Source organism: Dendrobates tinctorius, unplaced genomic scaffold (genome assembly GCF_039654945.1).
Source record: "Dendrobates tinctorius isolate UK_male_01 unplaced genomic scaffold, ASM3965494v1 ptg000083l, whole genome shotgun sequence".
In the NCBI taxonomy this organism is placed as follows: Eukaryota; Metazoa; Chordata; class Amphibia; order Anura; family Dendrobatidae; genus Dendrobates; species Dendrobates tinctorius.
This window is the reverse complement of record NW_027361751.1, coordinates 442,933-466,806: the sequence shown is the minus strand read 5'-3', so window position 1 is coordinate 466,806 and position 23,874 is coordinate 442,933. Positions and strand designations below refer to the sequence as shown.

Sequence of the window (23,874 nt, the reverse complement as noted above, 5' to 3'; positions counted from 1 at the left end):
ATGGAATTAGGTGTTAGGTAAGTATAACTGTTATTTTTAAATAAAAAAGGAAAAGTGTGATTTGGTTTTATTTAAAAGACTTTATACTTGTTGTGTGTTTATTTACCATACAGCGATAGGATTAGTAATGAATAGGTATGTTATTATCCGCTCCATTACTAAGCCGTGGGCTTGATGTCACCAGACAATACAAAGGTGACATCAACCCCACAAATATGAACCCCACTTGCCACCGCAACAGGGCAAGTGGGAAAAGCCGGGCAAAGCACCAGAATTGGCGCAACTAATAGATGTGCCTTTTCTGGGGTGGCTTTGGGGGGAGGCAATATGCATGGCCCCTTACCAACCTGAGAATACCAGCCCTCAGCTGTCTGCTTTAACAAGGCTGGTTGTCAAAAATATTTTTTAAAATTATTTATTTAAATAATTTAAAAATCAGCGTGGGGACCCCTCTATTCTTGATAACCAGCTTTGGTAACACTGACAGCTGAGGGTTGCAGCCAGCAGCTGTCAGTTTTGCCTGGCTGATTATCAAAAATACAGGGGAACCCACGCTGTTTGTTTAAAATTATTTATTTAGAGCACAGTCACCGGCTGATGAATACTCCGAACAGCGGCCACCTGCTCTGTTATTAGCGGCAGCAGGCATAGGCTGATGGAAGCAGTAGTCCCATCAGCTGGTACCAGTGACTAGAGGTAAACTTTTTACCTCCGATCACAGATGCAGGCTCACGCCAATCAGAAGCAGTGTTTGCTACGCTGACATGCACATGACAATGCGACAAACACCCAGTGTTCAAGAGGCTGAACCCAAGTAGTAACATGGACTTCCTAGTGAAGTCCATGTTCGGTGACCGCACCCGAACAGTACGTGTTGAGAACAGAATCTGAACTTTAATATTCAGGTTTGCCCATCTCTAGTGGTGACAGCATGGGCCTATGTGATTTCAAATGCCAGGGCTGAATTTCAGTCCCAGTCCATTCCTGCTGCACAGTCCTGGGCCACAGTCATCAGGATGTCTCCTGGCTGTCTGTGGTTTCCCATCCATGAGTAACTTGTCTGCGTTTTCAAGCAAACTTGCTGTCAGTGGAGGACTTCACCTGCTTGTCTGCGGTTTCTGTTATCCATATTACCAGTCAGTGGTTTTCAGGAGTTCACCTGCTTGGCTGTGGTTTCCAGTAACCTTGCTGCATGTCAGTTTAGGACTTCTCCGGTCTTCAGCTTCCACAGTCTTCAGACTTTCTAGTTACAGTACCTTTGAATTCTTGCTGCTACTTGTTCCCGGTCTTCTTGGACCTCTGTTGCATGACCAGCAGTTTCCAGGATGTCTCCTAGTCGCCTTCAGCTTTCATGGTATTTGGACTTTCTTGTTACTCCAGAGTTTTGTCTGATGTCTGCATCTCCATGAACCCTCCTATCTGCTTTTGACTTCCAGTCCTTGAGCCCCTACCTGCCAGTGATTTCCAGCATCCCACTGGCTTGCTGTCTCCAGCCTATCAGTGGTTTCCATCATTCTGCCTGCTTGACTGTGGTCTCCTGGATGTCTACTGCCTGTCAGCAGTTTCCAGAAACCCACCTGCTGTCTCCTGGATGTATCCTGCTTGCCTGCAGTTTCCATCATCCAGCCTGCTCGCCTGCGGTCTCCTGGACATTTCCTGTCTTCTTGACAGTGATTTTCTGGACTTTATAAAGACTTTTAGTTTGCCTTTAATGTGTCCACCTGCAGCTTCCAGGATGTCTCCTGTCCTCCTGTTGTTTCCAGGACTTTATTAAAACTTTAGCTTGCCTTTTGTGTTTACCTGCTTGCCTTTGGTCTCCTGGACGTCTCCTGCTTACCAGCATTCCACCTATCTACTTGCGGGTTCCAGTCTCCCAGCTGTCTATGTTCCATGTGCTCCACCCTCTTAGCTGCTGCACTGATGCCATTCGCTCACTTGAACCTTGGACTTAAGGGGATCATCTAGTGAACCCACTTTATGCAACACTTGCAAATTTGAGTATAAATATTGGAAATGTCTTTATGATTTTGTGTAAACCACTCGGTTTGAGGAGAAAATTGGACATGTCAACGCCCCCTAGACTATCTTCGCTACGAGTGCTATCTCTGAGAAACGAGGTTACGACAGGCATTAGAAATTAGGACATCTGAATGAGCCCTAGCTAATTATTACGGGTTCAAGGCTAATAAAGTTTAGACAGTTTACCTGCTTTAGTGAAAACAAAGGGGTTGAGAGACAAAAACTTAAGCAAATAAGATGACACCTGAGAAAAAAAAATTGTCCATTTCTCTAGGATGAGAACACTCACATAGATATATAAACATATCCTAAGGGTCCCGTTTCACTTAGCGACGCACAAGCGATCCCGACAACGATACGACCTGGTAAGGATCGCTGGTGCGTCGCTAAATGATTGCTAGTAAGCTGCCAAACAGGCAGATCTCTTCTGTGATGCAGCAACGATTCAGCGATCAAACACAGCGATGTGCGCTGGCCAGCGGGATACCGACGACGAAAAAATGGCCCAGGACATTCCTGCACAATCAGCGATATCCAGCAGGGGGGCCGGTCGCTGCTGCGTGATCGCAGGCGATCTCGCTATGTGAGACAGGGCCTTAAGGGCCGCCATATACATTAGTGTTGTCTGAACCAGTCAATAGTGTATGGGGACTACCACTGATGTCAATTGAACATGTTTGATTCTTCCAACTGATGATTGCATAGTCCTCCTGGAGATAAGCTGCCCTTCTGACGTGCCAGTCGGCAGCTTTCTCATAGCGAATACAGGAGATTTTGGAACAGAAAGAGGTCCTGTGTATGGGAGAGCTGAGATGGCTTTTTGCAGCAGACAGCCATCTAATGTGTATGGCAAGCTATAGGCAGGATTTAGTTACATTTTTTTTTTTTTACCAAAAGCAGAAGTGGATACTTTAGGTTTCATTCTGTGCTTCAACTAAAAAGTACTGTACAGAGAGAATTCGTTAAAGGGAATCTGTCACCCTTTTTTTTGCCCTGTTATGTAGCTGCGCTCCATACACCTCGTACACACACAGCTGCGCTCCATACACATCGTACACACACGGCTCAGCGAGAATCAGGACGGTTGGGAGCTATCATGGTCTGTCCTGCCGGGCCCCTGACTCCCCCTGAGCCCAGTCGCAGTGGTGACTGCTGCGACCGTGAAAGTTATGCCCCTGTTCCTAACACTCAACCTGTAGATTAATCCTATATCTGCTGGTTATTAACGACATCCGACCTGACTGGTTCCCTTTAACATTTTGTTGCTTTTTTTTACCGTATTTCTGCTGTATCACCAAAAATACTAAAGAAATTATTATACTGCTTCTATACCACATAGAACAGCATATGGATGAGCTGAGAAAAACTTACCTTTCTAATTTAATGTTGAGTACATGAACGTAGAAAGGTAGTTAAATGGAAAGGAAAATATGCCAGGAATGTGAGCTCTCTACATATAGCAGCCAATCATACCATGTACAGCTCTGAACAGTGAGATACTGTAGCAATTTGTGATAAAAATACAGGTCTTCAGGCTTTCTCTCCTATTCTGAAGCCTGGGTTTGAGAATGTAGAAAAACAGGCGCCAAACAGATATAAAAAAAATGGACATACTGTACAGATGGGAATCTTCCAATTTTTGTGGATGAAAAATAGACATTTTTTCAGGTACTTTCCTGCACGCAACCTCCGATCCTCACAAGATCTCCTTCTCTACTCCCCTCTTATCTCCTCTTCCCACAATCGCATACAAGATTTCTCTCGTGCATCACCCCTACTCTGGAACTCTCTACCACAACATATCAGACTCTTGCCTACCATCGAAACCTTCAAAAAGAGCCTGAAGACCCACCTCTTCCGACAAGCCTACAACCTGCAGTAACCACCAATCGACCAAACCGCTGCACGACCAGCTCTACCCTCGCCTACTGTATTATCACCCATCCCTTGTAGATTGTGAGCCTCGCGGGCAGGGTCCTCTCTCCTCCTGTACCAGTTATGATTTGTATTGTTTAAGATTATTGTACTTGTTTTTATGTATACCCCTCCTTACCTGTAAAGCGCCATGGAATAAATGGCGCTATAATAATAAATAATAATAATAATAATGTACTCACCTGAACCCATTCCAAGGCCAGTTCCACAAGTCTGTGAAACATGGACCATGATCAGATTGCAACACCCAACCCAACTGACCGTTCTCCTGACCCATGGTTACCTTTCTTATAGGTCTCTCTGCTGTAAGGCTGCGTTCATACACAGCGAAAGATCTTGAAGCCATAAACTGTGGTGGCACAGAGGTACTGCGGTCTTTGAACTACATGATTTAGGATCACTTAATTTTGCAAGAAAACCGTTTTTTACCCACCAAACTACTTGGCTAATAACCATCTGGAAACATTTTCCTGTAGCGCTAAGTGATTATTGGGCAAAGAGTCCAAAGTTTTTGTCTGCGGGAAGGTCTGCTGCGTATAAATGCAGCTCTACAATCCCTCCCTTCAGATTTTTATCGTGATTATATTTAGAGAGTAACATTCTTTAACATTTTTTCACATTTCATAGCACTAATAATGACAAGCAGATTGGTTGAGGTCCAGGATCTGAGACCTCTACTAAATGGCACCCCAAGTGGCAAGAGGCTCAGGGAAAGGGTAGTATGAAAAAGTAGCATCACAATCGCCAATTACATATGCACAGTATAGGCGCAGACAGCAATATATGTCCGGAGATACAAAAAAATCCAAGCAAGAGGACTGTAGCACTCCAACGTCATCCAAGGCGTTTTATTATCCAGTCATGCAATGTTTCAACCTCAATGGTCTTTGTCATGCCTGACATTGCATGTCTGGTGCATAGAACAACTTGGATAAAGTGGAGGGGCTGCACTCTTCTCCCTTTTTGCTCAGGAGATGGGAAAGCAAAAGCTCCTGTCTGAGGTCTTCATTATTGAATTATGCTTTACTTATATAGCACCATCATATTCCACAGCATAGCCTATTCCATCTATTGAATCTGCACTCCAGGGTGTGCAGTCCTGAGCAGTACATCTGTCGAGATAGAATTTGGGTAGGGTGGTGGTAGTGTAAATTACACTTTGAGGTTTTTTTTTTTCTTCACTTTTCTACCATAGCAGTAACTAGCCTTGCTGAAGCTGACAGCTGAGGGTTGCAGCTCCCAGCTGTGAGTTTTGCCTGGCTGGATATAGAAAATAGAGGGGAATCCACGCCAGGTTTTTTCATTCATTTGGATGCGGCGGTGAGGAAAACTCTCATAAGCTGCTTCTGCTGTCACTATTAGCGGCAGCAGGTGTACACTGATGGGAGTAATAGTCCCTTCAGCCGCCGCCTGTCATGCTGCAACAAAGCACCTTAAAATTTGTCCTCCAAGTCTGACCGTTGGTTTCAGGGTGGTAAGCAGAGCAGCCGCCGCCTGCTGTTATCACTTGAATAGAATTCTCATCATTCTTCCCTGCTCACGATGATCGCAGGGTAGAATGACCAGTCCTCCTGTCAAGCTGTAACAAAGCAACTTAAAATTTGTTCCAAACATTTATTTGTCCTTCAAGTCCGTTGGTTTCAGGGTGGTAAGCAGAGGCAAATGACAAGTCAATCCCGAGGTTACTACAAAAAGCTCTGCTGAATAGAGATGGGCAAACCTGAACAGTAGAGTTCGGCATCTGTACCAAACACCTACTGTTCAGGTACAGACACCAAAACACAGACTTCAACAGAAAGTCCGTGTTCCTGTTTGGATTCGACCCCCCAAACACCAGGTGTCTGTCACGTTGTCATGTGCATCCCAGCGCAGAAAACACTGCTTCTGTTCAGCGGTAAAATTATTACCGCTGGTCAGACAGCCACGGCTCCCACGCTGTCAAATCAAGCTGTGATCGGAGATAAAAAGCGTACCTCCAGTCACTGGGGTCAGCTGATGGGACTACTGCTCCCATCAGCTGACACCTGCTGCCACTAACAACAGTGAAGACAGGCATCAGCTGGTGGGAGTAATCATCATTCACAGCCCACGCTCTAAACAAATGTAAAAAAAAAAAAAAAAAAAACATGGCGTGTATTCCCCTGTATATTTGATAATCAGCCAGGCAAAACTGACAGCTGGGGACTGCAACGCTCAGCTGTCAGCGTTAGCAAGGTTGGTTATCAAATATAGAGGGTTCCCCATGCTGTTTATTTAAATAAATTAAAAAAACAAAACACCATGGGGTTTCCCCCATTTTTGACAACCAGCCTAAAGGAGACAGCTGAGGGCTGGTATTCTCAGGCTGATAAGGGGCCATGGATATTGATCCCCCAGCCTAAAATTAGCAGCCCATAGCTACCCAGAAAAGGCACATCTATTAGATGCGCCAATTCTAAAAAAAAAAGTCTACAAATGGCTTTCCATGTAGCAGTAACCCCAGGGTGACAATTTAGACCGAATCATGAAATTCCTGTAACATTCACAATCTTAGGTATATAGGTAGAAATAATTTGGACCCTGGAGTTGTGGATGTAGCCAATGACTGGACTTTACGATATTCTCTTCCAATTTCGAGGTTACCATAGAAACCACAATACCCTGAGAAAAGTTGGAGGTTCTGGAGGAGAAACTGAATGCGTCAGATTTCACATTCTTAGACTCTGGCTTGAATGTAATAAAAAAAATTAAACCTAGAAAACAACAAGGACCATCTGTCCTGTCTTGGAGTTAACTTTTTAGCTTATTCAATGTAAGCTATATTCTTGTTATCAGAGACCACAGTAACTGGATGAACCGTCCCCTCAAAAAATGCCTTCATTCCTCAAAGGCCAATTTGACAGCAAAGTAACTCACGATTTCCAACATCATAATTTCTTTCCACAGACAAAACTTTTTTGGAAAAGAAAGCACATGGACACAGGTTAGTTAGAGTTTTGGGCCCCTGCGATAAAACTACACCTACTCCAACCTCCAAGGCATCCACCTACACAATGAACGGTTCTTGGAGATCAGATTGGATCAGAATGGGAGCAGACATGAATCACTCAGCAACCAAACTTTGAGATTTGCCCCCTTACGTGTTAGGTCAGTAAGAGGTTTAGCAATCTGAGAAAAAACCCTTGATAAATTCTGTAATAGTTAGCGAACCCCAGAAACGCTGCAAAGCCTTAAGATCACAAGGGTGAACCCAATCAATTACGGCCTGCACCTTCCCAGCATCCATCTTATACCCTTCCACTGACCAGATAAACCCCAAAATGAAATTTCCTGAACAGAAAAAAAAAATCCACATTTCTCTAATTTAGCAAACAGAGTTCTCCCTCCACATTTGTAATGCAACACCGATATGTTCCTGGTTGAGTGTCCAAATCGGTAGAGAAACTTAGAGTAGCATCCAGATAAATCACAACATAATCTTCCAATTCATAGAAAACATTTATCAAATTTTGAAAAACAGCAGGTGCATTGGACAACCCAAACTGGAGGAGGTGCGGATGAAGGAAACATGACAAGATTTTCAACTAGACCCAAAGACGTGATGTATGCCGTTTTCCACCAATCATGAAATAGAGTGAGACAGAAATATGGAGCGCCAGGCTGACAGGTCTCAGGGCGTTGGTAATAGTAATCCGATACTGCTCCTGTCGGGTGCCTCTAGAGAGGATATAAATATGGGAAGCAGGGTAACCAGATCGCAGAGGAAAGGGAGAAGCTTGAAAAGTTTTCTTCTTTATTAAGTTCAGTGGAACTTAAAGAAAACCTTTCAAGCTTCTCCATTTCCTTTGCGCTCCCCTGTGATCGGGTTACCCTGCTTCCCATGTTTTCCACTAATGATCCTTCCGAGTGTCAAATTGTAAGCCCCTTTGAGATTTAGAAGTTTAGAAAACCACTTGGCCACCTGAAGTTGATTATATAGGTCAGGGATGAGTGGAAGTGGGCAAGTACTTCTAATCCGTGATTTTGCTTAGTTCTCAGAAATGGAGTCAAGGACAGAGACCCCCCCTCGCCCATGTTTCATTTTACAAAGAAAAATCTGTCAGCTACAGGGGAAGATGAAGGATGGAAATGACCCTTCAGTAAAATTTCATTAACATTCTTCCATGGCGGTCTGTTCAGACCTGGACAAATTGTAAAAGCAAGCTTTAGGTAATTTGGCATAAGGGACAAGATTAATAGCACAATCATAAGGACAATGGGGAGGTAGGATTTCCACCTCTTTTTCTGCGAACACATCTACAAAGTCTTTCAGGTATCCCGGGAGACCCTTCTGACTAGCAGAGCATATTTGTACAGTATTGATACATCTGTTCTAACAAATATTGATCCATTTAACAATCTCCTTCTGACGCTAATAAAAGCATTGTGAATATGCAAATATGGAAGCCCCAGTACCAACCCAGCATGTAAATTACCCAAAACCAAACAGGAGATGGATTCAGAGTGGAGTGCTCCCACTTAGGAGAATGAAATCCAGTGCTACCCTCTTGACCAAATTCCGGGCTACCTGTCTTGACAAGGACAAAGATTTAAATGGGTCTTTCTAAACTAACTGTCCCTAATCTTAACTGCAGAACCAGTCCCTGATCAATAAAAGTTCACAGCAGACCCACAGTAAATGAAAGCCAATGTGCAGAACTCCTGGTTCTTGAAGGATAACAGTATTTATCAGTACTTTATCAGAGGAAGAAAAAGGTACCTGGGAGACCTCCTCAGTAATCACCCAACTATAAGAAGTATTCATAAAATTATCTAACCCTGCAATGGATACTGTGATGATCCAGACTCTGGCATTCCTTAGCCAGATCCTAAGTTATCTGCATCAAATTCACCACCTGGTCACTAAGTACGTGAACAGGATCCCTACTGGTGAAAAAGAAAAAAAACAAACTTCCAGGCCAGATGTAATGTGGCGCCGAGTCACTACTCACGAACAAAGCGTGAGTTGGAATAGTCGAGGAGTCCAAGGTTTAAATCCAGGAGGGTACGTCTTAACCAGAGGGAAGAGACAAAGGAGTAGTCAGGTGATGGTCCGAGGTCAAAATACCAGGAAGATCGCGATCAGAAGGGGTTAAACAGATGGATGTTAGAGCGAGGTCCAAGGTCAGGCAACAAAAGATCAAGCAAAACGTTAGGCACAGAGAAAGCCAACCACATTTAGCGAAAGCTACATATGGGAGAGGTCTGGGATTAACAGCCCAGCTAAGTCAATTACCTAGAACAACAAACACCTGGAGACAGACAGTACCTCCCAGTATCAAGCTGGATGGCCGATCTGTCAACCAAAAACACCGACAGCTCAGCATGACCCCCTGCACCAGACTGGAAAATCCAAATAGGGCCTAGATGAATCCATACACGCACTGAAGAACCAACCCAATTTATTTATTTTTTCCTCATGACTAAAGTATCCGTACCGATCCATCACTGGATGTTGCCCTTCGTCTGCATTCTATATTTTGGCCTGCCTCTAACAATACAAATTTAGTACCTGGATTCGCTTGCCTCACTCCTTGGATCGGTCACCATCTGGTCTCATTTTTTCTGGAACAATCATTCCTTAGTTGGTGCCATGAATTTGCTATTTGAACCAACATGAATTAGACATGTAATGAAGTCAGTTATTCTATATTACTAGTTACCCCCTGCTGTTGTCTGGTTTATAAAAAAAAAAAAAAAAAAGTATCAGGTGGATGAGGGGGAACCTATACCATTGCTGACCACCTGGCTCTGACCTACAGCTGGCACCCAACCACCCTTTTATGTCTCTTCATTGCTAATTGTTGCTATTGGTGACCAGTAAATATTGCTACCTTGCTTTGGTGCATGCCAGTTTGATTGTTGTGCAGTCGCATCCAAGCTCTGGAGCCTAGAGGAACTCAAAAAGGTCTGTTTGGCCCATATGAGAACATCGGTACTATTAAAAGACCTGAGATGGTGGATGGCCCTGTTGGAAATTTTGCATTAGGCTCCATGAGCTTCCAGTTGCACCACTGCTCTCACAGCAATATTTTGGAGTTTCTTCACACTCATTGCCAGAGAAGAGCCTTTGGGATGCAACAACAACTTCCTTTGGGCGAGGTCACTGAAGTTTGAATATAACGTACAGACATTGCATGAATTCTTATCCAGAACGGATCGTCTTGTCAAGCGCATCTCCGCTACGTTTGGAGATTCGAGAATGTGCTTAAACGTTCTATGGCTAATACAATGGATGGCATCTACACAAGTTCACACATTGTTCAAATAGAGGGAAGGGCAAAAATAAAATAAAACCCACAGGGGATTAGTCAACTGTTTATTAACAAGTAGTCACAGTAAAATAACATTAATCCATTGATTATTTCATATAACCCTTGAAAAAAATCAGAAGGGCTAGACATTACACTACTGTAAGTGGATATGAAAACCTAGCGGGAGGGGGGATTCAGCTTAACGGTCTGCTTGTAGGCTTGCTACACATTTTACTTTACAAATAGGAACATTAGAACGTTACATAAAAATATATATACAGTTATTCACAGGAAATATCCTGAAATCTTGAGTATAACACGCAAGTATAAAGAAGCTTGTATCAAGGGTTCCCCCCCTTTAAACATTCATTGTTCAGGTTTTTTAGTTCACATTGATTTAAAGCTTAAAAAAAACAAAAAAAACTACATACAAGTACAAAGTGAAAGGATGCACAGAAAGGAGCTATTGGAATGCAGAAAAAGTTTGCATAGTCTGTCTATAAGCTGTGCAATTTTAGTACATTTGGTCTTGTTTGGTTAACCCGCTAAGCCAATGTTCAATGGGTCCGCAACATTAGTCAAGGCCCAAAAGGCCAATGCACAGTTAACAGAAAAATAAAAAGCAGCCTTTCCTTTAATGACATACGAACCCTCTAATAGATAGAGATATATATATCTCTCTCTCTATCTCCATCTATCTGTCATCCGTGTCTTACACAAGTAGCCTTTGGATTTGTCTATGAATAAAGCATTAATACTCCAGTGGTTTATGTTGCAGTATTAACTAAAAATCAGAATGAGGATCAATTTTACAGTTCCAGTTCAATCGAAGCCAACCAACTAGATAACTGATGTGCCCCTCTGCACAAGATGGCTGAACACCAAGATGCTGGAAAGGAGAACAGGAGCTTGTTAACATGGCTCCAGATCTCTCTTTTTTTATTAAAATTTTAGACATAAAAATATACATTTTTTTGATTGATGAAAAAATCTAAAATAAAATTAACCAAACTACACAACAATAAAAAAGGCTGCATTTAAGTTCACTTTTTCTTTATTATTAAAAATAAAATTATAGTTATTGGGTCCCAGCATATTTTATGATTAAGCAACTCTGTGCTAACAGTACTGTTTAGGAGTGGACACGGCATATTAAAATTAAAAAAAAATGAGGTTACATAATACAATAGCATGAAGCCAGAACTTGCACATTCTAAAATGGTGTCCCCACACAAAATAGCTTTGTGCAAAACACTTGTTGGCCAACTGTCCTCATTTGACACCATAAGGCTAAATTCACACAGACGCTGAATTTATAGCACTGTAAAGCGCTGCGGAATATGTTAGCGCTATATAAAAATAAAGATTATTATTATTATTATTATAATAATAGCTCCATGTGTGCCGTCCTCAGTGGACAGTGCAGGAGCTGCCTGCCATCTACAGGCTCTAGTCCATTAATTGGAGCATCCCAAAGCCATGTGAAAAATAGCCTATGTGCCGGTGTACACAGGCCAACACGGACAAAGAATAAAAAAAAAAAAAATATATAATATACACATACGTGTGACCACATGGTATTGGTTTGTCCAAGTGTTTTCAATGGGAAGAAAGCATCTGCCGAACACATCTGGCAGCGGCTTCTCCCCAGAGAACAAAAGGCTCAGCTGTTACTATCTGAAGAGCCTGACCCCCTCTCTAGCTCATCATTGGCATGGGAATGTCAGTGGTGGCCCACCATAAAGATCACATGAGCGGATTGATTTTTATTTACAAGTACAAAAGCACATTTATGCTTACATGTCTGGAAAATGGTTCATTGGAAGTGTTAAGATGCTGATCAGATCAGGAGGAAAATTTGACTGTAGCAAGTCATTTGAGTGCTTTTGATCAAAAGTGTTGATCACCAAAAGATTTTCCCCATGTAAAAAAAAAAACAAAAAAAAAACCACCACGTTTGTTGCACTTAACAGATGTCTACCCCTTATAGAAAAAGGATGTTTCAGGCCCATATAATATCAGCAGCATTTAGAAGTCTACAGACCGCTAGATGCGTTTCTACAGAAGAGGTTCAACAAAAGAGTGCTAATAAGACATGTTACGTGTCAACATTAAAAACAAGAAAAAAAAAAAATATTTAGATAACCATGAAAACACGACCAAAATAACCAAGTTTTTGACAGTGACCTCTTCTGACAATGTCTTAAAGATAGACAATTGTTGGACTTTGCTTCCAGGTCTTGAAATTCAATTTCATTTATTTATTCCGGTCATAGTCGCCAACCATAAGCTTGATGTGGTTCAGTTTGCCTTTCAGATGCTTGCAATGTCGTCTTTTGTTTGTGTAATCAGAAGACTGAATAAAAAGAGAATATATATTTTGTCATATAGAAAACAAGAGAATACTTCAACAGTACAAAGCATTCAATCCAATATGCAATCACTAGAAAAAACACAAGCTTTGAGTAAAATCCATAGCACTTGCCAACAATTTCAAATTGTTCTAGAGGAAAGTGTGTGGGGGTAACATCAGCAGAAATGCCACTTAATGTATGAGACAGCAAGATCAGAGATTGTCATTGACTCTAACAGCCATCCACATGCATTCCTGGAAAAGGCTTAAAACTGGTTTGACCAGTTGACCAGGGTTGGTGATGGCTACCGATACCTGCACTGGGAACATAGCTGCATCCATGACTACATTTCAATCATTAATGAATTTTGAAGGTTTCAAATTTAATGGAATATATTCTTCCAAATCCAATCCATCCCACGTCTCGTCATTAGACCATGGATTTGGTGGGTTTGTATGTTGCTTTCTTAGGCTACTTTCAGACTTGCGTTACCAGGCGCAGCGCTCGGCCACCGCTAAGCTCCGCCCTCAGCCGCATCCCCTCCAGTCAGCTTCTCCTATGGGCGCATGACGCTAAATGCGATCAACGTACCCTATATTTAGCGTTGGGTACGCTGGCATGTTTTTGCCGGCGCATGCGCCCTTTTTGCGCTGCGCCGAGCGCACAAAAATGCAACAAGGTGCATTTGGCGCATGTCGGCGCAGCGCAAAAAGAGCGCATGCGCCGGGAAAAACATACCAGCGCACGGCCAGCGTACCCAACACTAAATATAGTGTACACTGATCGCATGCAGCGTCATGTGCCCATAGGAGGAGCTGACCGGAGGGGGCGCAGAGGGGGCGGAGCTTAGTGGCGGCCGAGCGCTGCACCTGGTAACGCAAGTCTGAATGTAGCCTTAATCTGTCCATATTGTGAAGCTTTGCCAAATGGTTATTAAACAATTAACATATCTTACTCCTTAAGTGGAGACACTTCGCTTAGGCTAAGTTAACACTTGTGTATGGCTGGTCTGCTGATGGCTGCGTATGTCATCCCTTAAGCTCCGCCTACTTCCACATGCATCCTGCAAACCTATCTTTTACATTGGGTACATAGGGACATGCAGATGCGTCTGCATGCAGCGTTTTGACGAGCCCGCCGACCGCACGGGAACGCAATATGTTGCATTTACAGTTGTGGCCAAAAGTATTGACACCCCTGCAATTCTGTCAGATAATACTCCGTTTCTTCCTGAAAATGATTGCAAACACAAATTCTTTGGTATTATCTTCATTTATTTTGTCTTAAATGAAAAAACACAAACAGAATTGTCCTAAAGCCAAATTGGATGTAATTCCACACCAAACATAAAAAAGAGGGTGGACAAAAGCATTGGCACTGTTCGAAAAATCATGTGATGCTTCTCTAATTTGTGTAATTAACAGCACCTGTAACTTACCTGTGGCACCTAACAGATGTTGGCAATAACTAAATCACACTTGCAGCCAGTTGACATGGATTAAAGTTGACTCAACCTCTGTCCTGTGTCCTTGTGTGTGCCACATTGAGCATGGAGAAAAGAAAGAAGACCAAAGAACTGTCTGAGGACTTGAGAAACCAAATTGTGAGGAAGCATGAGCAATCTCAAGGCTACAAGTCCATCTCCAAAGACCTGAATGTTCCTGAGTCTACCGTGCGCAGTGTCATCAAGAAGTTTAAAGCCCATGGCACTTTGGCTAACCTCCCTAGATGTGGATGGAAAAGAAAAATTGACAAGAGATTTCAACGCAAGATTGTGCGGATGTTGGATAAAGAACCTCGACTAACATCTAAACAAGTTCAAGCTGCCCTGCGGTCCGAGGGTACAACAGTGTCAACCCGTACTATCCGTCGGCGTCTGAATGAAAAGGGACTGTATGGTAGGAGACCCAGGAAGACCCCACTTCTTACCCCGAGACATAAAAAAGCCAGGCTGGAGTTTGCCAAAACTTACCTGAAAAAGCCTAAAACGTTTTGGGAGAATGTTCTCTGGTCAGATGAGACAAAAGTAGAGCTTTTTGGGCAAAGGCATCAACATAGCGTTTACAGGAGAAAAAAAATAAAAAAAGAGGCAAAGAAAAAAAACACGGTCCCTACAGTCAAACATGACGGAGGTTCCCTGATGTTTTGGGGTTGCTTTGCTGCCTCTGGCACTGGACTGCTTGACCGCGTGCATGGCATTATTAAGTCAGAAGACTACCAACAAATTTTGCAGCATAATGTAGGGCCCATTGTGAGAAAGCTGGGTCTCCCTCAGAGGTCATGGGTCTTCCAGCAGAACAATGACCCAAAACACACTTCTAAAAGCACTAGAAAATGGTTTGAGAAAAGCACTGGAGACTTCTAAGGTGGCCAGCAATGAGTCCAGACCTGAATCCCATAGAACACCTGTGGAGAGATCTAAAAATGGCAGTTTGGAGAAGGCACCCTTCAAATATCAGGGACCTGGAGCAGTTTGCCAAAGAAGAATGGTCTAAAATTCCTGGAGAGCATTGTAAGAAACTCATTGATGGTTACCGGAAGCGGTTGGTTGCAGTTATTTTGGGTAAAGGTTGTGCAACCAAGTATTAGGCTGAGGGTGCCAATACTTTTGTATGGCCCATCTTTGGAGTTTTGTGTGAAATGATCAATGTTTTGCTTCATTCTCTTGTGTTTTTTCATTTAAGACAAATTAAATGAAGATAATAATACCAAAGAATTTGTGATTGCAATCATTTTCAGGAAGAAACTATGTATTATCTGACAGAATTGCAGGGGTGTCAATACTTTTGGCCACAACTGTATGTGCGGTCAGCGGGCATGTCAAAACGACACATGCGGAAGCATCCGCATACAATGTTTGTCCCTGCGTGCCCAATGGTAAAGAAAGGTACGCAGGATGCATGCGGAAGGCGGCAAAGCTTAAGGGAGGACGTACACAGCCATCCGCAGACCAGCCATACGCAAGTGTGAACTTGGCTGCACATTTTGCATGTGTCCGCTGTTCGGAGGATACATTATAGAGCTATACCAAAAGGTAAAATGTTACAGAAATGACACAAAAGACGAGTTCGTCAAAGATTTCACACCAGAATTCTGGCACAGAAGCTTTGAAAAGTCACAAAGTAGGCGCAATTCCGAGTTGCACCAAAATATTGCAAGTTTTGTTTTTCCCCATCAGCTTCTCCCAGCTCTGAAAAAGGTTTGGAGCTTAGGTGGGATAGGCATAGCGAGGGGCTGGACGTCACAGTGCACCTAATTCATGACCAACTGTGGCGTTCCTTATATCAGAAATATCCTTACGATTCATGACCGAGTGATATTTCTTGTGTGACGAATGCCACTAGTCAAGACACTAAGTTCATGAATAGGTGTGTGCCTTTTCATGAATCAAGAGCATCTGATTAGAGCACACCCCCTCATCAAGACAAACATGGACAACACTGTCTTGATGAATCTGGTTTAAAAAGCTTTAAACATGCCTCAATCACACCTGTCCTCAAAAAGCCCTCTCTTGACCTATCCTCTATCTAGCTATCGCCCTATATCACTTCTCCCCTATGCCTAAAAACTACTGGAACACATCCACCTTGAACTGTCCGCCCACCTCTCTTCTTGCTCCCTCTTTGACCACTTACAATCTGGCTTCCAGCCACAGCACTCCACTGAAACTGCTCTAACTAAGGTCACCAATGTCTATTAACGGTCAAGGACAATCGACACTACTCTTTCATCCTCCTCCTAGACCTGTCCTCCTCTGCCTTTGACATAGTGGACCACTCCCTATTACTACAGACCCTCATCTCTTGGTATCACAGACTTGGCCCTATCTTGGATCGCGTCATACCTAACAGACCGGACATTCAGCGTCTCCCACTTGCACACCACCTCCTCACCGCGCCCCCTATCTGTCGGAGTCCCGCAAGGTTCAGTCCTAGGGCCCCTGCTCTTCTCCATTTACACATTCGGCCTCGGACAGCTCATAGAATTTCAAGGCTTTCAGTATCACCTCTATGCTGATGACACAGATCTACATCTCTGGACCAGATATCACCTCCCTACTAACCAGAATCCCTCAATGTCTGTCTGCCATTTCATCCTCCTTCTCCGCTAGATTTATAAAACTTAATATGGACAAAACAGAATTCATAATCTTTCCCCCATCTCATGAGACCCCCCCACCCCAACAGACCTATCCATTAAAGTAAACGGCTGCCCACTCTCTCCAGTCCCACAAGCTCACTGCCTCATGGTAATCCTTGACACTGATCTCTCTTTCAAACCACATATCCAAGCCCTTTCCACTTCCTGCCGACTTAAACTTAAAAATATTTCACAGATCTGTACATTCCTCAACCAAGAATCTGCAAAAACCCTTGTCCATGCTCTCATCTGCCGCTTTGACTACTGCAACCTCCTGCTCTGTGGTCTCCCCTCTAACACTCTTGCACCCCTCCAATCTATTCTAAACTCTGCTGCCTGAATAATCCACCTGTCCCCCCGCTACTCCCCAGCCTCTCCCCTTTGTCAATCCCTGCATTGGCTCCCCATTACCCAAAGACTTCAGTTCAAAACCCTAACCATGACATACAAAGCCATCCACAACCTGTGACCTCGTCTCCCGGTACTTTCCTGCACGCAACCTCCGATCCTCACAAGATCATCTTCTCTACTCCCCTCAAATCCTCTTCCCACAATCGCATATAAGATTTCTCCCGCGCAACGCCCCTACTCAAACTCTCTACCACAACATATCAGACTCTTGCCTACCATGGAAACCTTCAAAATGAACCTGAAGACCTACCTCTTCCGACAAGCCTACAACCTGCAGTAACCACCGATCCACCAAACCGCTGCACGACAAGCTCTACCCTCTACTGTATACTCACCCATCCCATGTAGACTGTGAGCCCTCGCGGGCAGGGTCCTCTCTCATCCTGTACCAGTCGTGACGTGTATTGTTTAAGATTACTGTACTTGTATTTATTATGTATACCCCTCCTCACATGTAGAGCACCATGGAATAAATGGCGCTATAATAAAATAATAATAAAATGTCTGCTCACTTTAAAGTAAACCCTTCATTATTAACAACCATCATGAAAGTTCATGATAAAATATGGAGAAAAAAAAATGGATACAATTATCGAGCATTTAAGCAAAAATGGACACAACTTGGTGGCACGTTTTGGGACTTATACCAACAAGGTTTCCACAGAGGTGCACGTGTCACTGCCTAAATCTTTCCATGCTTCAGATGTGATATAGTTGTCTTTACTCCAATAGATCTAATAAAGCTAAGTGATATTACACCCTAGCTGCATTGCCATTTATTTACAATGCATTTTACTGTTGTGACATGGACACATGTGCCATTATTACCACCATCAGACATACTTACTGCTTTAATGTCCTTTAAACGATTATATTCATCTGCAACAGCCTGGAAGAAACATCAATAAATTAGTTCCCAGGTCCCCACAGCAGTATACATACAAACATGTAGTAAAATGCAAATTTCATTAACCAGTTCATGACAAGGGTCACTACCAGTTTACCCTGGAAATATCAGACCAAAATAGAGTTGGGAGTATTTCTTGGGGTTAACAGATCCACCAGGTTCTAGAATTACTGTGTATTCATAGGTTACAGCAACACATCATTAATTTGTTTTTCCCAGAGATTTAACATTGAACACAAAAAAATTCTTAATGTAATAATAAAAGTATCAAAAAAATAAGAATCTACTAAAAGTGCAGACCATGATCTCCATTATAAACCGACCTTGTAAGACTGGCTTCCTTCTGGGTGTTCATCTAGCTCCGTATCCAACTGAGCCAAAGCTTTTGAGACGTCCTCCAGTTCGGCTTGTAACCTCTTGTATTCTTGTAGATCAGCATCAAACTCTCGCTTGTAGTCTTGTCTCTGCTGGTCTGAAGTGATAGGGGGGTACTCACTATATGAAGAGAAAGACATGTTTATAATCTGGGGAAAAAAATAAAATTAAAAAAAACTCGAGACTGGTAAAACTGGTCCTATACTGGCCCAACCGGTCCTGTGCTCTCTCTGAATACTATTCTCAGGGAACTTGCACCACAGAACGTTACATCATTATTTTGCAAGCATATCTCCCATAACAGGAGGTTGGGGGTGGGGTGGGAGCGAGCAGGACACAGTTTTTCCTACTGGCATCAATGGGACAAGCCAGCAGCATGCTACGCACGGGAAGCAGAACTGGCAAGTTTTATAGGATTTTTAATTGCTGAATTTACCTTTCCCAATCATCATCATCATCATCATCCAGCTCTTCACCAGACTCTCCTCCTGTTGTGTAGTCCGTGTCATAGTCATTGGGAGACCTCCTGACTCTACCAGGCCGTTTCTTGCGTGGTGCTTTTTTGCTTGCGTCAGAACTGCTGCTGTAAGCATTTGGTGAAAATCCAGATTCATTTTTCACTGGGTATACATCTTCTGGTATTCTGATATGAAAGAAATTAAAATAAATATAAAAAACAAAATATTGGAATAAGGCCATTGCAAGACCTAATTCGGACAGCCATGATTTTTCACATATGAAGAAAAAATAAATGTCATCAGTTTTGGATCAGATTCAATGGGTCAATTTTTACTATCAGTTTCATCAGCGAGTTTCAGGTATGAAGAGATACATTTGCAAAGATTATCCTGTACATTATAATGTTAGTCTCGGATTACACAAATTGGATCACACCTGTGTGCAGACTAATTTTCATGGATCCGAACTTACCATACATGTAACCATGCAAGGTGAACCGCTCCAAAGAACTATAATTCATACATTTGTCATCTGTGAATAACATGGTTCGAAAAAGGTACATGGGGGGGGGGGGGGGGAGAATTAGATGTCTGAAAGGGGGCCAAGCCTTATTTTAGTTGTTTGATCGCCATTTGAACATTTCGATTGCTGGATGTTTAATTTTAGTTGACCAGACTAGGTTATAGGATAGATATTTTAATCTGCAACCTTTGTTATTACCCATGATGTCCCAAACACCAAGTTAAACTATGTGGGCCAAAACAGTTATACAGCGTTGAGAATATTGAAAAGCATGAGTAATTTTTCTCTTTAAAGATACAACCATTAATAAACTAAAAGATAATGGGCATGTTTGACAGCTGCCAGTTCAATACATGCTTAAAGAGGAAGCAAAAACCAAAAGTTCCAGCTCCTATAGTGCTGGCAAGATGTGAACCTGAATGTCAAGTGACAGTGAGAATCAGGATACTTCCTGGAGATATAAACTGCGTACACTAGAAGCAGTTTTAAACTTGTGTGGCATAATGGCAGCATGCAAAGAGACAAGTTTTCAAGGTGGTTCAGTAGGTGCAATATTGGTCTATGGTTTCAGTCATTAAATAAGCACTCCAATAAAAACTTTATTGGCTAAACCTGTGTATATATGCAGTGTGGAGTAGGCGCATAAATGTACTCCTCACTGATGGCAGGTTTTTTTTCCCCCAGGTTCCAGTGCCGCTCTGGTCGTCTTCTGGGTCATGTGACCGCTATGCCTACTTACTCGTTCACACTGAGGTCTGCGAGACAGAAATTGCTTTTACAGTGCAAGTCAATGGAGCTTCGTTCTGACGCTACATAGACTTACAGGTGCTTCTCAAAATTAGAATATCAAAACATTAATTTCAGTTCTATACACAAATTGAAACTCATATAGAGAGTCAATGCAAACAGAGTGATCTATTTCATGTGATTATTTCTGTTAATATTGATGATTTGGGTTTTCATTGGCTATAAGTCATAAAGTCATTATCTCAGTAAACTAGAATACTTTATAACACCAACTTGAAAAATTATTTTTTTTAAAAATTAATTAAAATCTGAAATGTCGGACTACGGAAATGTTTGTTCAATAAATGCACTCAGTACTTGGTCGGGGCTCCTTTGGCATCAATTACTGCATCAATGCGGTGTGGCATGGAGGTGATCAGCCTGTGGCACTGCTGAGGTGTTATGGAAGCCCAGGTGGCTTTGATAGTAGCCTTCAGCTCATCTGCATTGTTGGGTCTGGTGTCTCATCTTCCTCTCGACACTACCCTATAAATTCTCTAAGGGGTTAAGGTCAGGCAAGTTTGCTGGCCAATCAAGCACAGTGATACTGTTGTGTGTAAACCAGGTATTGGCACTTTTGGCAGTGTGGACAGGTGCCAAGTCCTGCTGGAAAATTAAATTTCCGTCTCAAAAAAGCTTGTCGGCAGAAGGAAACTTGAAATGCTCTAAAACTTCCTGGTAGACGTCTGCACTAACTTTGGTCTTGATAAAACACAGTGGACCTACACCAGCAGATGACATGGCTCCCCAAACCATCACTGATTGAGGGAACTTCACACTAGACCTCAAGCAGCTTGGATTGTGGCCTCTCCACTCTCCCTCCAGATTCTGGGACCTTGATTTCCAAATGAAATGCAAAGTTTACTTTCCTTGTGGAGTGTGTCAATGACTGCCTCCTGGACATCTGTCAAGTCAGCAGTCTTCCCCATGATTGTGGAGCTACTGAAACAGACTAAGGCACTTTTTTAAAATGCTTAGGAAGCCTTTGCCTGCATTTGTGAATTATTCTAATTTACTGTGATAAATGACTTTGGGGTTATCATTGGCTGTAAGCCATAATCATCAACATTAACAGAAATAAAACACTTGAAATAGATCACTCTGTTGTAATGACTGAATTTTACTTTTTGTATTGAAGAACGGAAACAGAAACTGTACACTACTAAAGCGACTTCCAGGTCACACACAAACACTAATGTGATCTGGCAAGTAGGAATTATCTCATGACCCAGTAGAGGACCAGAGTGATGCAGGAAACTGGGAAACTTGATCAGTGAATATATTAATGCACTGTACATTAACTTCTAAATGTACACAGGTTTAGAAAAAATGAAATAAAAAGGGAGTGCTTCTTTAAGGAATTAAAAAAGTTGGGTGAAAATTTGTCTCTTGCCACTGAAAGATTGCTGCAAAAAGTATGTTTTTTGAGTTATGTTGCAGTGGATGTTGTGTGTAGGAATATTCCAACACAATTTCATTGACTATTGGAATACAGTACACATTATTAATAAAACTCACGCCTGTGATCTGAAGCTGCGTTCTGAATAAGCTTGAAGTCCATTTACACTTCTATGATCCATAACAGACCCATTGATCTTCTCATTGTATTCTGACATGGCCGGTATCCGCTCAGGATTGGAGGACACGTTTTTCACCTGTTGGCAAAAGAATGGAGTTAGCAAAAAGAAAAAGACTAATAGTACAACTGAAAATATATTACCTTGTTTATGTATTTTGTCTGCACTATTGCTGGTTTAGAGCAGCGTTCCCCAACCCCAGTCAAGAGCCTCCAACATATCATGTTTTCAGGATTTCTTTGGATGGAATCTGTGCAACGCTAAGGAAATCCTGAAAACGTGATCTCTTGGTGGCTCTTGAGTTGGGAAACATGGTTTTAGAAGATGGAATAAAATTATAGATTGTTCCATAGATTGGGGAACACTGCAAGAGAGACTAAAATTACAGATGATACAAAAACTGCTGCAAAAAGAATTTGTATTTAAAACAAAAAAAAAAAAATCTAGATCCCATTCCTTAATATTATGAAGGTAGAACTGAAGAAAAACAATGGATTATACAGTTTATATACATACAGGACAAACTGCTTGCAGCTAACACCATCATTACACTGTCAACAAGAAGCGGCCATGATAATGCAGCTTTTTGACGATCAGATATAGTAAATGCCTTTAAACAAGTCCTCATTAAGCAAAAAGTTACCCGAGGCATCCACCACATATCTATGACCGTTAAAAAAAGGAGTTTTCAGGTTTTTGAAAGTCTCTGGTCCCACGGCTGCAGTTTTCTTTGCCTTTCCATTTTAAAAACAATAACCTTTTAACTCAACTTCTGCGGTCACGTCGACAACGCTGCGGTCAATAAGTGAGCCAAGTGGCTGTCAATAGTAGAGGACACAAGAAATTGGCTGCAGGCCTGGCGCCAAGCACTGAAGATGACACCAGGAGCAGCAGTGGAGACAGTGCTGGACCCAGACGATGGTGACTAGAAAGTGCAGGATGCTTGGCATTTGCCACAGAACACCAGGATTGGCAAATCTGCCACTGGCGCCCTGTGCTCTTCACAGATGAAAGCAGGTTCACACTGAGCACGTGTGACGTGACAGAGTCTGGAGATGCCGTGGAGAGCGATCTGCTGCCTACAATATCCTTCAGCATGACCGGTTTGGCAGTGGGTCAGTAATGGTGTGGGGTGGCATTTTTTTTTTAGGGCCGCACGGTGTTGGGCTGTGAGCACAACCCCCATCTGTGGATGTCGGACCCTCACACCATCCTCATGGAGTCGGTTTCTAACCGTTTGTGCAGACACATGAACATTTCTTGCCTGCTGGAGGTCATTTTGCAGGGCTCTGGCAGTGCTCCTCCTGTTCCTCCTTGCATAAAGGCGGAGTGTAGCGGTCCTGCTGCTGGGTTGTTGCCCTCCTACGGCCCCCTCCACATCTCCTGGTAGCGCCTCCAGCCTCTGGACACTACGCTGACAGACACGGCAAACCTTCTTGCCACAGCTCGCATTTATGTGCCATCCTGGATGAGCTGCACTACCTGAGCCACTTGTGTGGCTTGTAGAGTCCGTCTCATGCTACCACGAGTGTGAAAGCACAACGAACATTCAAAAGTGACCAAAATATCAGCCAGAAAGCATTGGTACTGATATGTGGTCTGAGGTGCCCACCTGCAGAACCACTCCTTTATTGAGGGTGTCTTGTTAATTGCCAATAATTTCCATCTGTTGTCTATTCCATTTGTACAACAGCATGTGAAATTGATTGTCAAATCAGTGTTGCTTCCTAAGTGGACAGTTTGATTTCACAGAAGTTTGATTTACTTGGAGTTCTATTCTGTTTAAGTGCTCCCTTTATTTTTTTGAGCAGTGTATACATTTCCATCACAACACACCTCCCAACTACAAAGCTCTTTAAACTTTAGCACAAGTAAGTAGTGATCAATGCACAGCACTTAAACCTCCCTAGTGCTGGGTTTACTGACAATTGCAAAGACTCTTCCGGTCCTCAAAAATACAGAGATCATCTCTTGCAGCTTGGACAAATTCAGAACAGCTGTAGAGACTGGTAGCAAGTCATCAATTCCCCTACACCATAGGTGTGAGACAATAAACTGTGACTAAGTCAACAGGTTGCCCACATCTTCATAGGTTCTTCAGATCAAGATTTGCTTTG

At 42.6% G+C, this 23,874-nt stretch overlaps 1 protein-coding gene across 3 annotated transcripts in view; it reads right to left on the bottom strand.

Annotated features, from left to right (window-relative positions):
* Positions 1-10,278: 10,278 nt before the first annotated feature.
* OCLN (occludin) overlaps positions 10,279-23,874 on the bottom strand; it is a 34,520-nt gene continuing 20,924 nt past the window's right edge. For all 3 annotated transcript variants that reach the window (XM_073584028.1, XM_073584027.1, XM_073584029.1), the window contains exons 5-9: positions 21,699-21,835; positions 18,850-19,056; positions 18,362-18,533; positions 17,979-18,020; positions 10,279-12,582 (exon numbers count right to left, since the gene is read on the bottom strand). In XM_073584028.1, coding sequence (XP_073440129.1) covers positions 12,484-12,582; positions 17,979-18,020; positions 18,362-18,533; positions 18,850-19,056; positions 21,699-21,835 — 657 coding nt within the window. In that variant the 3' untranslated portion in view covers positions 10,279-12,483. The remainder of the gene's footprint in view (positions 12,583-17,978; positions 18,021-18,361; positions 18,534-18,849; positions 19,057-21,698; positions 21,836-23,874) is intronic.